The 12,335-nt window shown below is 44.2% G+C and overlaps 1 protein-coding gene across 1 annotated transcript in view; it reads left to right on the plus strand.

Moving 5' to 3' along the window:
• The window catches only part of LOC101523891 (nuclear body protein SP140-like protein), a 51,528-nt gene that overhangs the window by 12,621 nt on the left and 26,572 nt on the right, over positions 1 to 12,335 (plus strand). Inside the window, exons 2-7 of the mRNA XM_058665092.1 lie at positions 430 to 587; positions 1,471 to 1,636; positions 2,534 to 2,617; positions 5,462 to 5,596; positions 6,229 to 6,303; positions 7,354 to 7,467. Of these exons, the coding sequence (XP_058521075.1) occupies positions 432 to 587; positions 1,471 to 1,636; positions 2,534 to 2,617; positions 5,462 to 5,596; positions 6,229 to 6,303; positions 7,354 to 7,467 (730 nt within the window). The 5' untranslated portion in view covers positions 430 to 431. The remainder of the gene's footprint in view (positions 1 to 429; positions 588 to 1,470; positions 1,637 to 2,533; positions 2,618 to 5,461; positions 5,597 to 6,228; positions 6,304 to 7,353; positions 7,468 to 12,335) is intronic.

Below are 12,335 nucleotides of genomic sequence, written 5' to 3' on the forward strand. Positions count from 1 at the left end.
GTAACTAATCTTTGTGTCCCACCCAGTGAGTGATAAGTGCATCGCCGCTGACCGTTTCCTGTCTGTTTCTAAGCTTTCCTTGTTGTTCTCTATCTATTCTAGGTTGTTTGTTTGTTTGTTTGTTTGTTTTGAGGGGTTTCCGGAGCGATACTGATGGTCATTGTTTGCTGCATGTCAGATGGACCCTGCAGATTTCTCAGAGAGGGTGGGGACCCAAAATCGGAACCAGGCAAGGACCAGAGAAAGCTCCTCTCCTGAGTCCCGAAGGAAGTTTGCTGTTCTGTTTCTGCGGACCGCTCAGGGCTCCTGGGGATGCTTACTTTAAATGTGCTGGTGCTTGGTGGCCTTTCCTTCCCGAGTGTGACTTAGCACCTCTCCACGGGCCTCTGGAATCCCAATGACCATTGTCATGGGTGTCCTTCCCCATAGAGATGTTCGCAGAAGACGAAGAAGAAAAGCGCATCTACGAGGCAGTGTTAAATCATTTCAACAGCCACAGAGTGGAGATCTCACACGCAATAACCAGCACATTCCCTTTCCTGCATGGCCTCCGTGACCGTGGACTCATCACGGATAAAATGTTTCAGGTAAGTGAAGTCCACTGTGTCACACCCTGGTATATTAGCAGCCACTTAATTTATGCTTTGATATTCTAGATTCAATTTCAAGTTACAATCAGTGACAGACAAGTGTTTCTGTAAGTGCCCTGCTTCTCCCTGAAGCAATGGAGGTGGCGGATGCACTGGTGATAAGCCAGAGTTCACACAATTGCACTCTTAGATGGACGCTGTCTTGCATATGTCATACCATATAATCCAAACAATCGTTCATTGTAACATAAACTAAATGTTATAAATAATTTTAGTGAATTAATGGTTTTACTGGTTTACTGAAACAGTTACTGGCACAACACTATATTTTAATTAATGTTGATTCAAAATATCTAAGTCCAAAAACCTTAAAACTCATTGGGATGAATTTAGAAGTAGAGGTTTGCTTGGTTTTTCTTCCATTTGTGTGTGTGTGTGTAGCACTTGTGTAATCATAAGAGTTTGATAGGGCCCGGCATGATAGTCTAGTGGCTAAATCCTCACCTTGCATGGGCCGGGATCCTATACTGAGCACCAGTTTGTGTCCTGGCTGCTCCACTTCCCATCCAGCGCCCTGCTTGTGACCTGGGGAAGCAGTTGAGGACGGCCCAATGCCTTGGAACCCCGTACACATGTGGGAGACCTGGAATAAGCTCCTGACTTTTGGATTTGGATTGGCTTATCTCTGGTCATGGTGGCCATTTGGGAAGTGAACCAGCAAGTGGAAGATCATTCTTTCTATTTGTGTCTCTATCTCTGTAAGAAAAATTGCCTTTCCAATAATAATAAGTAAATCTTAAAAAAAAAAAAACAATGAAACTGACTTCTGGAACTTGTTGTAGCTTAATAGTCTGTGTTTTTCTATTTTATATTTTTTAAGGATGCTGAAGAATCTTGTTTCAAAAAGGTCCCTGTACAATATGTGGTGTACAATCTTCTGGGGACACTGGAGAAGTTTGACCTGGCAGTTTTCGAGGCAGTGTTCAGCGAGGTCAACCTGAAGGAATACCCCAGATTAGTTCCTGTTCGTGAAAGCTTTGAAATTGGTAATTATGTTAATTGTCTGCCTTGAGGAGTTCAGGGTAAAATTTTTTCAGCAAGCATGTACAAGTTTCTAACACAAAGCACAGACTGTGCTGGACAGTGGAGATATAGTATTTGTCAAGACACACGCAGCATGAACCTTCTTGGAGCTTCTGGCATGATAGCAGAGGTACAGCTGCCACTCAGAGATCTGCTGAGCCAGGTGTTTAGAATAACAAGGTGACCAGCATGACACGGCACCACGGTTACTTAGGAGAACACAGGACAAGTCACAGAAAACCCCAACGAGGCAGTACCAGTGGCTTCTGTTCCGTTGGGGCCCTATGCTGGCCTACACGGCAGCCCACCCCGTTGACTGTGTTCTGATTTGAGCGATAGACAATCTAACGGTGGGTGCAGGACCCAGCTTGGCTTGGCACTCTGTGCTCACGGGGGTCAGTCTGTTGTAAAAACCTCCCCAGCCAGAGTTTCAGGGACACTCAGTGGGGGCAGGGCCAATTATAAGAGTCACCACACTGAAGGGAGATCTCCACACCCCCTTACTCTGCTTTCTAAATAATAAAAGAATCTTTTTAAAAAAAGAGGTACCAGAAAAAAAAACCACATGATTCTCTTTTATTAAATATGTTGCTATCTGCTTTCACTCTCTCTTAGCACTCATTAGGTAACACAGCCCACAGTGCTTCCACTTCTGTTTTCTCCAGTCTTGCTTGTCTTTTTTTTTGTCTGAAAAACATAAAACCTTCCTTGCTGACATGCCGTCTCCCGTGGGCTGATGGGAGAACATTCAGTTCTGTGGGATGCACTGATCCAGGAACTGGAAAGTTGTAAGCAGGTGGTTTTGTGACTTCCATGGTTCCTGCAAAGATCTCGAACAGCCTTCTCATCTCTGTCTTCAGAAGTCAACCGCGCGCTGCAATTCCAGACCAATGTCAGGGGCCACATAGAGGAGAATTCCAGGATTCAGCTGTCCCTGGAACAAGGTAACAAGCATTTCCACTTGCTAGAGGGAACAGAGACAGCTGGGTTCTGGACAGAGAGGATAAGCCAGGGATGGAACATGGGAGGACATGGAGAAGGCAGCCGAGGCCAGAGTGGAGGAAGCCAGACTTGCTTAGCTGAACCACCTGGAAACAGTAGTGCTAGAGAACCTTCCAGATAGGAGAGCAAGGGGGTGAAGCCCTGAAGGGCTCAGAGCATGGCCCGTGGCCAGCGTTGAAGAGGAGCCCAGATGAAAAGCTTCCCTTGTTTGGTCTTTGTCCTCTCACACACAGCCTCTATGTTAAACTGGTAACACGTGTGACTCCATATCCTTGATAACTATCTGTGTGTGCAGATGCCAGGAACAGTGAGGGATGAATGGAGGAGGAGAAAGTGTTCAAGGCCACAGGGTGTGTGCAGGGCTCCCTGAGGGATCCCCAGGCACATCAGGAGTGGAGAGCAAAGGGGAACAAGGAGAAACACTGCAGCTCATAGACCCACTGACACAGAATAAAACGGATGATTTGATGTAATGCACATATATAGCTCTTCATATACTTTTTGTGGTAAGAACACTTAAAATCTGTTTTCAGTGATTTTTAAGAAAACAAGATGCTGCTGTGAAGCACAGATGAGCTCTGTGATGCTCCTCTTGTTGTATCTGGCTTGTTTCCCTCAATGTTGTATCCTCTGGGTCATGTGGGTTGTTTCAGATGATAGGAGCTTCTTCCTTTTGAGGCTGAGTAGTATTGCTTTGTGTAGATGTCTTTACGCATGCCTCTGTTGCTGGGCGCTTGGGCTGATTTCACACCTCGACTTCTGTGCCTAATATTGCTGTGAACATGGGAGTGGAGGCACCTCCGTGACATGTCAACTACATATACTTGGGATAAATATCCAGGAGTGTGACTGCTCTGTCTTACATAGTTTATGTGTGATTTTCAAGAAATCTCCATTTTGTTTTCCAGGATGGCTGAAATATTTATAACCCAGCCAGTAGTAGCACCGGGGTTCCCTTTTTTAAACATCACCACCAACATCTATCCTCTCATGCCTTTTTGCTAAACACCAAAGCAGCCAGTGTGAAGTGACACCGGCTCACTATTTTACGTTACGTTTCCCGGGTGGTTAGTGGTGCTGGGCATTTCCCATATACACGTTGGTAACTTGTAGAGGTCCTTTTGTACAGGACTTTTTTAATAATAAAATACCCATTATTAATTTATTATGGAGTTGCTTAAGTTAGTTCCATCATTTGTGTCTCAGTCACTTAGCAGATAGAAGATTTGCACATGTATTCTGTATACTGTAGGTTGTCTCTTACCCTGTGGCTTATTTTCTTGACTCTACAGAGCTTTTTGGCTTTAGATAATCTTTGTTGTTGATTTTTGCTTGTATTGATCATATTTTGTGTATCACATTAAAAATCATTGCCAAGATATTGCCAACACCCACGATATGTAGCTCTTTCCCATATTTTCTTTTACAGTTTTAGGTCTTATATTGAAGCCTTTAATTCATTCTTAGTGGATTTTTTTTTTCAGGTGTCACTCTCTGGTCTCGTGTTATCCAATTGTCCCAATGCTGTTTATTGACAAATTGTCCTTTCCTCATTGTGTGTTCTTGGCACTTTTTCTGAATAACAGTTGACCATGCAAGAGTTTATTTCTAGATGCTCTGTTGTGCTTCATCTGTTTAGGTGTCTGTGTTTATGACAGTAGCATACTGTTCGGATTATTGTAGTTTTATAGTATATATGTATTTTTAAAGATTTGTTTATTGTTGATGAAAGAACTACAGAGAGCAGTAAAACACACACACACACACACACACAGACATCTTCCATCTGCTGGAGACAGAGATGAATTCTTCTGGGAGTATCTATCACAGTATTAAGAGAGTATGATTCCATTTCTATAAACTGCATTAAGAGGTAAAATTAATCTTGGTGTTGGGAGTTGAGATGGGGATTCTCTTGGGGCAGGATGATGGGGACAGGGAGTGTGAGAGGTCTGTGGGTGGCTTCTATGGTACTGATCATCAGCTTCTGGATCAAAGCCATCTGATTAGCGTGCGATCATTTAATACCCTCTGTTATTTATGTGTGCTCTACTGCAAACATAATCTTTATTTTTTAAAATAACAAGGGAAATACAGATTGAAAATTGATGATAAGAAGGAAATGGGTGAAAATAAGAAGAGTCGAAAGGGACAGCTAGGAAGGATTCATAAAGAGCCGAGAAAGAGGGATGGAGTGAACACAAGCATTGAGATGGAAGCAGAGAGACTTCCTGAGGACGGTAAGGGCATCCTGAGAAACGGACAGTGAAAAGTACCGAGTAAGAGATGGTAAGAGGACTGCTGGAGAAACTTGGAGTAACAGATGGCATGGGAGCCCCGAGCAAAGATGGTCGGGTGTCCCTGGATTATTAGACCATGAGGTGGCTCCTGTAGTAACAGACGGTGAGGGGACGAATGGAATAAAAGATGGCCATGTGCCACTCAAGTAACAAACGATGAGATCCTGGAGTAATAATGGTTGGTGGGCACAGGGAGGAACAGATTGTGATGGGTCCTGTAAAAGATGGTGATGGGACCCTGAGTAACTGATGATAAGGGGGCCCATAGAGTCACAGATGGTGAGGGGACCAATGGAATAAAAGATGGGCTGGTGCACCTGTGATAACAGATATTGAGGGAACTCTGAGTAACAGATTGTGAGGCACCCCTAGAGTTACAGATGGTGAGGATGTCCTGGACTGAGATGGTGAGGGAGCCCCAGGAGGAACAGATGGTGAAGGGTCCCTCAGTAATTTAGGGTAATTTCTTATTTCTCTTTGCTCCAGGTTCAGTATCCCCTGACCCTGTAATGCACGTGAACTCCTCTCCTGTGCTTCCGATGGATATAAAGAAGGAAAGAACATATTTAAACTCAGAAGCCCAAGCAGGGACTGACTGCAAGCAGGCCTCTGAGATCATAGGTAAAGTGACTGAGAGAGTTTAGCTTAATTGTGAGTCCCAGGTGAGCAGCAGAGGGGCTGAGGAACTCCACCAGGGCCTGTCAAACAGAGCAGGTGCCCAGGATGCAGGCTGGAAGGGGAAGGCTCAGCACTGAGCTCAAGGGAGGCTTTAGTTCAGCAGAAGGGACGCCTGAGATTCAGAGAAATGGAGGTCGTGAATATTGACATCAGAGAGATTATTTCCAATGAAGAGAGGAAGGCAGGGGGCTAGGCGTCAAGTAACTGGGACAACCAGGAAACAGTGAGTGTGGAGAAAAAAAGCAGCAGCAAGACGAACAGCTATAGGGAGATGCCGGTGCCAGGATAGAAGGAGAATGTAGAACCCAGTAGAAAGCTAACATAGCAGTGAAAGGCAAGTGTGAGTGTGGGGACAGACATGGAGTGAGGGTGGAGGTGGACATTCTGGTGGGCTTGGTGAAGCTGCCCACTCTGAGTCACTTTGGTTAGCTTTAGGCTTAGGGCCTGCAAGTACCTGCCAGTCCCACACATTGAAGGAATCAGCCAGGGACTGAGTTCACTCAGCCTCTCGGGTGTTCTGATGATGCTCTTTGCTGCCACTCGAGACTAAGAGAGAGTTTTGCTCCTTTGTGCAGTCATCGACAGCGAAGAATCTGAAGAGCTTGGCAATGAAGACCAGCTCCCAGAAGCCTCCACTTCTACAGCGGGAGGTGAGCCTGGTAAGGAAGGACCGGCAGGGCTTGGGTGGCGGGAGACAGAATTCAGAATCATGTTTCCTTAAGTGTTGGATTCTGGGTCCATTCTCTATGATGGTTCCAGCTTATGCTGGGAATCCCATCATTTGCATTCGACTCTTTTAGGAAATGCAGGGAATGAAAACTGCAATAATTTACTTTTGAGGATTGGACCATGCTTTCCATGTATGTAGAAATAGGATAGCAAAATGATGAATTTGTCTTTAAAGTTAACTTCTGTGTCTATGAGGTTTTGGATATATGCAGTGGTGTCTACAGAGGACAGAAATCATGGGATCTGAGATGAGCATGAGACCAAAGCACCCTGGGAGTGATCACAACAGCCAGGAGTTGTCAGTCAGGTGTGTCTAGGTGTCACAGCTGCTCCTGCGACACACCTGGATTACAAAGAACCTCACTCCAGTTCCAAACTCAACACTTCCAAAACCTCATCCTTTTTTTTAAAAAAAGACTTACTTATTTTTATTGGAAAGTCAGATAAACAGAGAGGAGGACAGACAAAAAGGAAGATCTTCCATCCATTGATTCACTCCCCAAGTGGCCTCAACAGCTGGAGTTGCACTGCTTTGAAGCCAGGAGCCTGGAGCCTTTTCTGGGTCTCCCACAAAGCTTTGGGTCGTCCTCGACTGCTTTCCCTGGCCACAAGGAGGGAGCTGGATGGAAAGCGGGGCTGCCGGGATTAGAACTGGCACCCATATGGGATCTCTGCGCGCTCAAGGCAAGGACTTTAGCCACTAGGCTACTGCCCCCAAACCTCATCTTTCCCCTAAAGCCAGGCTGTGTTCCTCCAGGGCTCTTTCTTCAAAATGTGCACTATCAGTTTCTTTAAGTTGAAAGCTTCTAGATTATCCACAAAGGGGGGAGGGGGACAGAAACCGTGGGGAACAGAGAGGAAAGGGATTCCTTCTTGATGAGGAATGGAGAGGAGAGGGCCCTAAAGTTGGGGAAAGAGGATCTCTGGGAAGAGGGGTCAGAAATGAAAATTCTTTACATGTCGCAATTTAGGAGCAGAGCTGCATTTGCAGGGACCTGAACATGAGAATTGCACCTGTGTCATGTGCTTCTCAAAGGGAGGCCAACAAGCACAGCCTGGGAGTAACCAAGCCTCTGACACGACAGGTAAGGGAAAGCTGCATGAGGGTGTTGGAGTGGCTGTGACTCAGCACATACCACAGACCCTACAGTGGCACATGGCAGGAGGTGTGGTTCAAGGAGTACACCAGGCAGCCTTGGGCTCTCCATCAGGAATCTGCATGTGAGGGTGTGGGGACTCAGACCAGAGCTGCTGCTTCTCACTGTGCCTGCCTGTGAGCATCCTGTAATAAGGAGCCAGACTCGAGAATCAAGATGACGGAATAGGGTAAGGACACGTTTAAACAGATGGAAAAACATTTAATCAGGATGAAGCAGAGAGGACATATTATAGGAAATAGGAAAGGACAGAACAACAGCAGAGGGGTACCTGGAGACTGACAGACACAGGAAGGCCACGGGCACAGCAGTGTCGTGTTGCAGTGACTGCTACTCCAGCATGGCGATCTGAACTCCACCAGCAGCCAGAACTCGACCAGCAACCAGGTGGGAAGGGGCTTTCACTGGGAGCTTGGGAGGTGAACCCAAAGACCTGTCCGTCCTGCAGGTCTGTTTGATTTGACCAGGAGCAGAGACAGAGCAGCAGATCTCAGACGGGCAGTGTGAGAACAGGGTGGATTTCATAGCCCAGTCAGCCCCCTAGAGCTGAATTGGGCGCCATTTTGCCTAAGGAGGAAAGATCAAAGGAAAGGACAGAGCATGCGCTGAGCTGGGAGTGAGCTCATTTCTGACTTAGTGAACTGCAATGACGTGGCATTCTATGGGTTCCACCCGGGGCAGGTCTGGGTAGCCCTCGGATCTGACGGCCAGCAGATCAATAACTGTAGTGGTGGTACATCAGGCGCCATTTTGCGCACTGTGGCAATAGCTTTGGGACTGCAGGGGACAACAGTAAACTGCGCATGTGCTGATCTCGCAAGAACTTGCTGAGGTCCGAGATTGCACTGGTCCCGCAGGAAAATAATACCAACTGTGGCATCGTACGGGTCAAAATAGGTCCATGTGGCACCCAGACCTAACATCCAACAGGTTCCAACAAAATCAGCAACACCACCAACCTAACTATATAGGACACCTGGAGTCTCTCTAATCCGGGGACCTGCTCCAACCAGAAGTGGGGGAAAGGTTGTAGAGACAACAGTGCAGCCTCAGCACAGTATCACAGGAGGTGGAGAGTGCTGAGCCAGGAGCTGGGGCTGTGGAGACCACGGTGGAAATCTAACATAAGAACCCAGACCTGGAACTCGCTGGAGGTTGTGGCACAAGTGGCTGCAAGCAAAAAGTTGTGTACCAACCACAGTAAGTAAAATCACATTGTAGACCTGTGGGTGACAGAGCTTAGAAACCTGCCCCAAGGAGAAGACTCTGCTAACCAGAAATACAATGATCAAGAGCAAAAGAAGAGACAAAGGCACAATGAATATTACTGAAAACTCCCCTGCAAAGGAGCAAAATGCTATGCCAACCTCAGAGTTAACTGAGGAAGTCATCGAGAAAATGGGGCACACAGAATTCATAAAACTCATTTTTTTTTAAAGATTTATTTATTTTATTACAAAGTCAGATATACAGAGAGGAGGAGAGACAGAGAGGAAGATCTTCCATCCGATGATTCACTCCCAAGTGAGCCGAAATGGCCGGTGCTGCGCCAGTCCGAAGCCGGGAACCAGGAACCTCTTCCAGGTCTCCCACGCGGGTGCAGGGTCCCAATGCATTGGGCCGTCCTCGACTGCTTTCCCAGGCCACAAGCAGGGAGCTGGATGGGAGGTGGAGCAGCCAGGATTAGAACCGGTGCCCATATGGAATCCCGGGGCGTTCAAGGCGAGGACTTTAGCCACTAGGCCACACCACCAGGCACCATAAAACTCATTTTAAAGCTTCTGATCAACAATGAGAAGCACATACAAGAGTTCAAAGAATTTAAGGAAGCAATAAAGCAAATCAAGGCTGATATATCAGAAATTAAGAACACAGTAGAACAAATTAAAAGTGCAGTGGAGAGTCTCCAAATAGAATGAAGCAAGCAGAAGAAAGAATCTCAGAATTGGAAAATATTTCCTGTCACCAGGGGGAAGCAAACAAAAAGCTGGAAGCAGAGCTGGATCAGGCCAAAAAAAGTATTCAAGAATTGAAAGACATTATTAATAGGCCAAATGTAAGAGTTATGGAAGTCCCAGAAGGTGCAGAAAGAGAAGCTGAGTTTGCAAATGTATTTAATGAAATAATAAAGGAAAATTTCCCTAATCTGGAGAAAGAATTGGAAAACAAGATCCAGGAAGGGCACAGAACTCCCAACATGCTTGACCAAAAGCGATCTTCACCACGACATATGATAATCCAGCTCTCTTCAATTGAACATAAGGAAAAGATCCTTAAATGTGCACATGAAAAAAAATCAATTGACATATAAAGGAATGCCAATTAAGCTCACAGGAGATCTCTCACAGGAAACTTTACAGGCTAGAAGAGAATGGAGTGACATAGTCCAGATTCTAAAAGAAAAATTTGTTGGCCCAGGATAACACATCCAGCAAAGCTTTCCTTTGTCTTTGAAAATGAAATAAAATTCTTCCACAGTAAAGAAAAGCTGAAAGAATTTGCCTCTTTGAAACCTGCGCTACAAATGATACTTCAAGATGTTCTCTTGGCAGAGAAGAGGAATAGCACCTACCAAAACCAAAGGCAAACAGGAAGAACATCCCAGTAAAATGACAATAGAAGACTAAACCAACGAACAACCAATTCCTAAAATGACAGGACCAAATACCACCCATGTATATTAAACTCTGAATGTAAATGGCTTAAGCTCAATCAAACGTCATAGATTAGTAGACTGGATTTAAAAACAAAACCCATCTGTTTATTGTCTGGAGGAGACACACTTCAACAGAGATCAGCGGAAACTATATCACATGGGTTTTGTTGTTTTCTGTTGGTTTCATCTCTTCAGTACACTTTCTTCTGATTAAATCATTCAATGACTCCTAGATCATGCAGTGGCATCATTTTCTTCAAGAAGGTTCTTAATTTTCATTTCTTTAGCTACACGTTAGTCATTTAATGGCTTGTTATTTAACCTCTTGGTGTTATTAATTTCTTTTTTCTCCCTGATGTTGATTTTGTTTTGTGGCTCTTCATTTAAGGGGATGTATGGTAGCTGTGTAATGGAGACTGTCATATCTAGTAACATGTCATTTAACTTCATGGCATTGTAAATTTCTATTTTTCTTTCTATTGTTGATTTTGTATCATGACTTTTCATTTAAGGGGATGTACAGTAGTTGTGTAATGGAAACTAACATCCAGATGTGAGGATGTAGTATGGTGTGCATTTCTGCTTCCAGACAAAGATGGACTTACAATGACACTGTTTACTATATGTTGAGAATAGGATGCTGGACTCTGCCATTGTCCACACCCACAATGATGGACATATGACTGGGTACGAAGAACTATATGTTAGTAATGATATAGAGGAGCTGGGGGGGAGGGAATTGGGGAGGAGATAAGGGAATATGGAACTGTATCATAAAATGATAGCAATAGTAATAAAATGTTTTAAAAAAAGAAAAAATATATATCTTAAAAAAAAAATAAGGAGCCAGACTCTTTTTCCCCTCTATCTGCATAACCTGACTCTTTGAGAACTGCATGGAAGCAAGAGATTGTTATGAAGTCATGTTTAGTGGGACACAGCCTGTTGATCAAGTATGGACAGTGTGGTAGAAATGTCCTGGTAGAACAGGCAGTATCTCATTTTCTGTATCAACAGCAATACTAAAGGATGGATTTCTGAGATGACCTCTGCCCTTGCCTGTGAAACAGTAAGCCGAATATTCTGTTGCTGCTAGATAGCAGGTCACTTTGTCACAACCCTCACTGTCAGCAGATAAAAGCCTCTTAAACTCAGTGTATCATTTTGAAGAGGACCCCCTTCTCCCTTTAACAAGAGGCTGGATCAGAAGCAGAGTCGCTGATATGAAATGTGGGATCCCAAGCTGCAGCTTAACCGTCTGCACTGCAACACCTGCCCCTAAGAACACGTAATGTTTACATGTGTGATGCGCACTGAATGAGGCTTATGTCCTTGTGAAGAAAGAATTTTTAAAATAGCCCTGATGCTGCTGCATATGGCCCCTACCATCACTGTGGTAATACAGGTCTAGTTTAAACTTGCTTGCCCGTATTTCATTGTTGACTGTCTGTTTTTCTATTTTAGAGTAAAGACCTGTGGTGTTTAGATGCATTTTCCATTTTGCAGCGTGACTCCATAAATTTTTTTCTTGAATTACCTTTAAATATTTCTTCAATTATTTTTTGTTTTCTTCTTCAGGGATTCCAGTGATTTGTTCACTACCTTCTGTTGACTATTTTCTTTGTAGTTTTTAATTGTTCTTCTTCATTTCCTTTTTGCTTTTCCTTCTATAGTCTGTGTCCTGCACTTCAATTTCTCAAATTTCTAATCTCTATTATCCCTATACATTTGTCTTTATTTCTCTGATGATTTTTCTTCTACCTACATCTTAAGTTCTGACTGTTATAAAATTCTGTAGGTATTCAAGCCAGGCTGCTGAATTCCAGGAACTAGAGTGCACCAGTGATTTCTGGGGATGCAGTGGCCTGACTGCCTTGATGTTCCCCTGCTTCTAATGTTAGCTTTCACCTGACTTCAGCTGCTTTCCATATTTTCTTTATTGTAAATGGATAATAAAGCCTCATGTGGATATGTAAAAGCACAGTGTACGTTATGGCTGTGTCTAAGTGTACAATGTTTTGTGGAAATTATTATTTTCCCCATGATAATAACCGCCAACATGGTATGTTAATGACTGGGGAATGAAGATTTAAAAATAAAATAGCTGAAGGCTACTGATGTAAAGAACTTGAAAATCTGC

Source organism: Ochotona princeps, chromosome 5 (assembly GCF_030435755.1).
Source record: "Ochotona princeps isolate mOchPri1 chromosome 5, mOchPri1.hap1, whole genome shotgun sequence".
Taxonomy (NCBI): Eukaryota; Metazoa; Chordata; class Mammalia; order Lagomorpha; family Ochotonidae; genus Ochotona; species Ochotona princeps.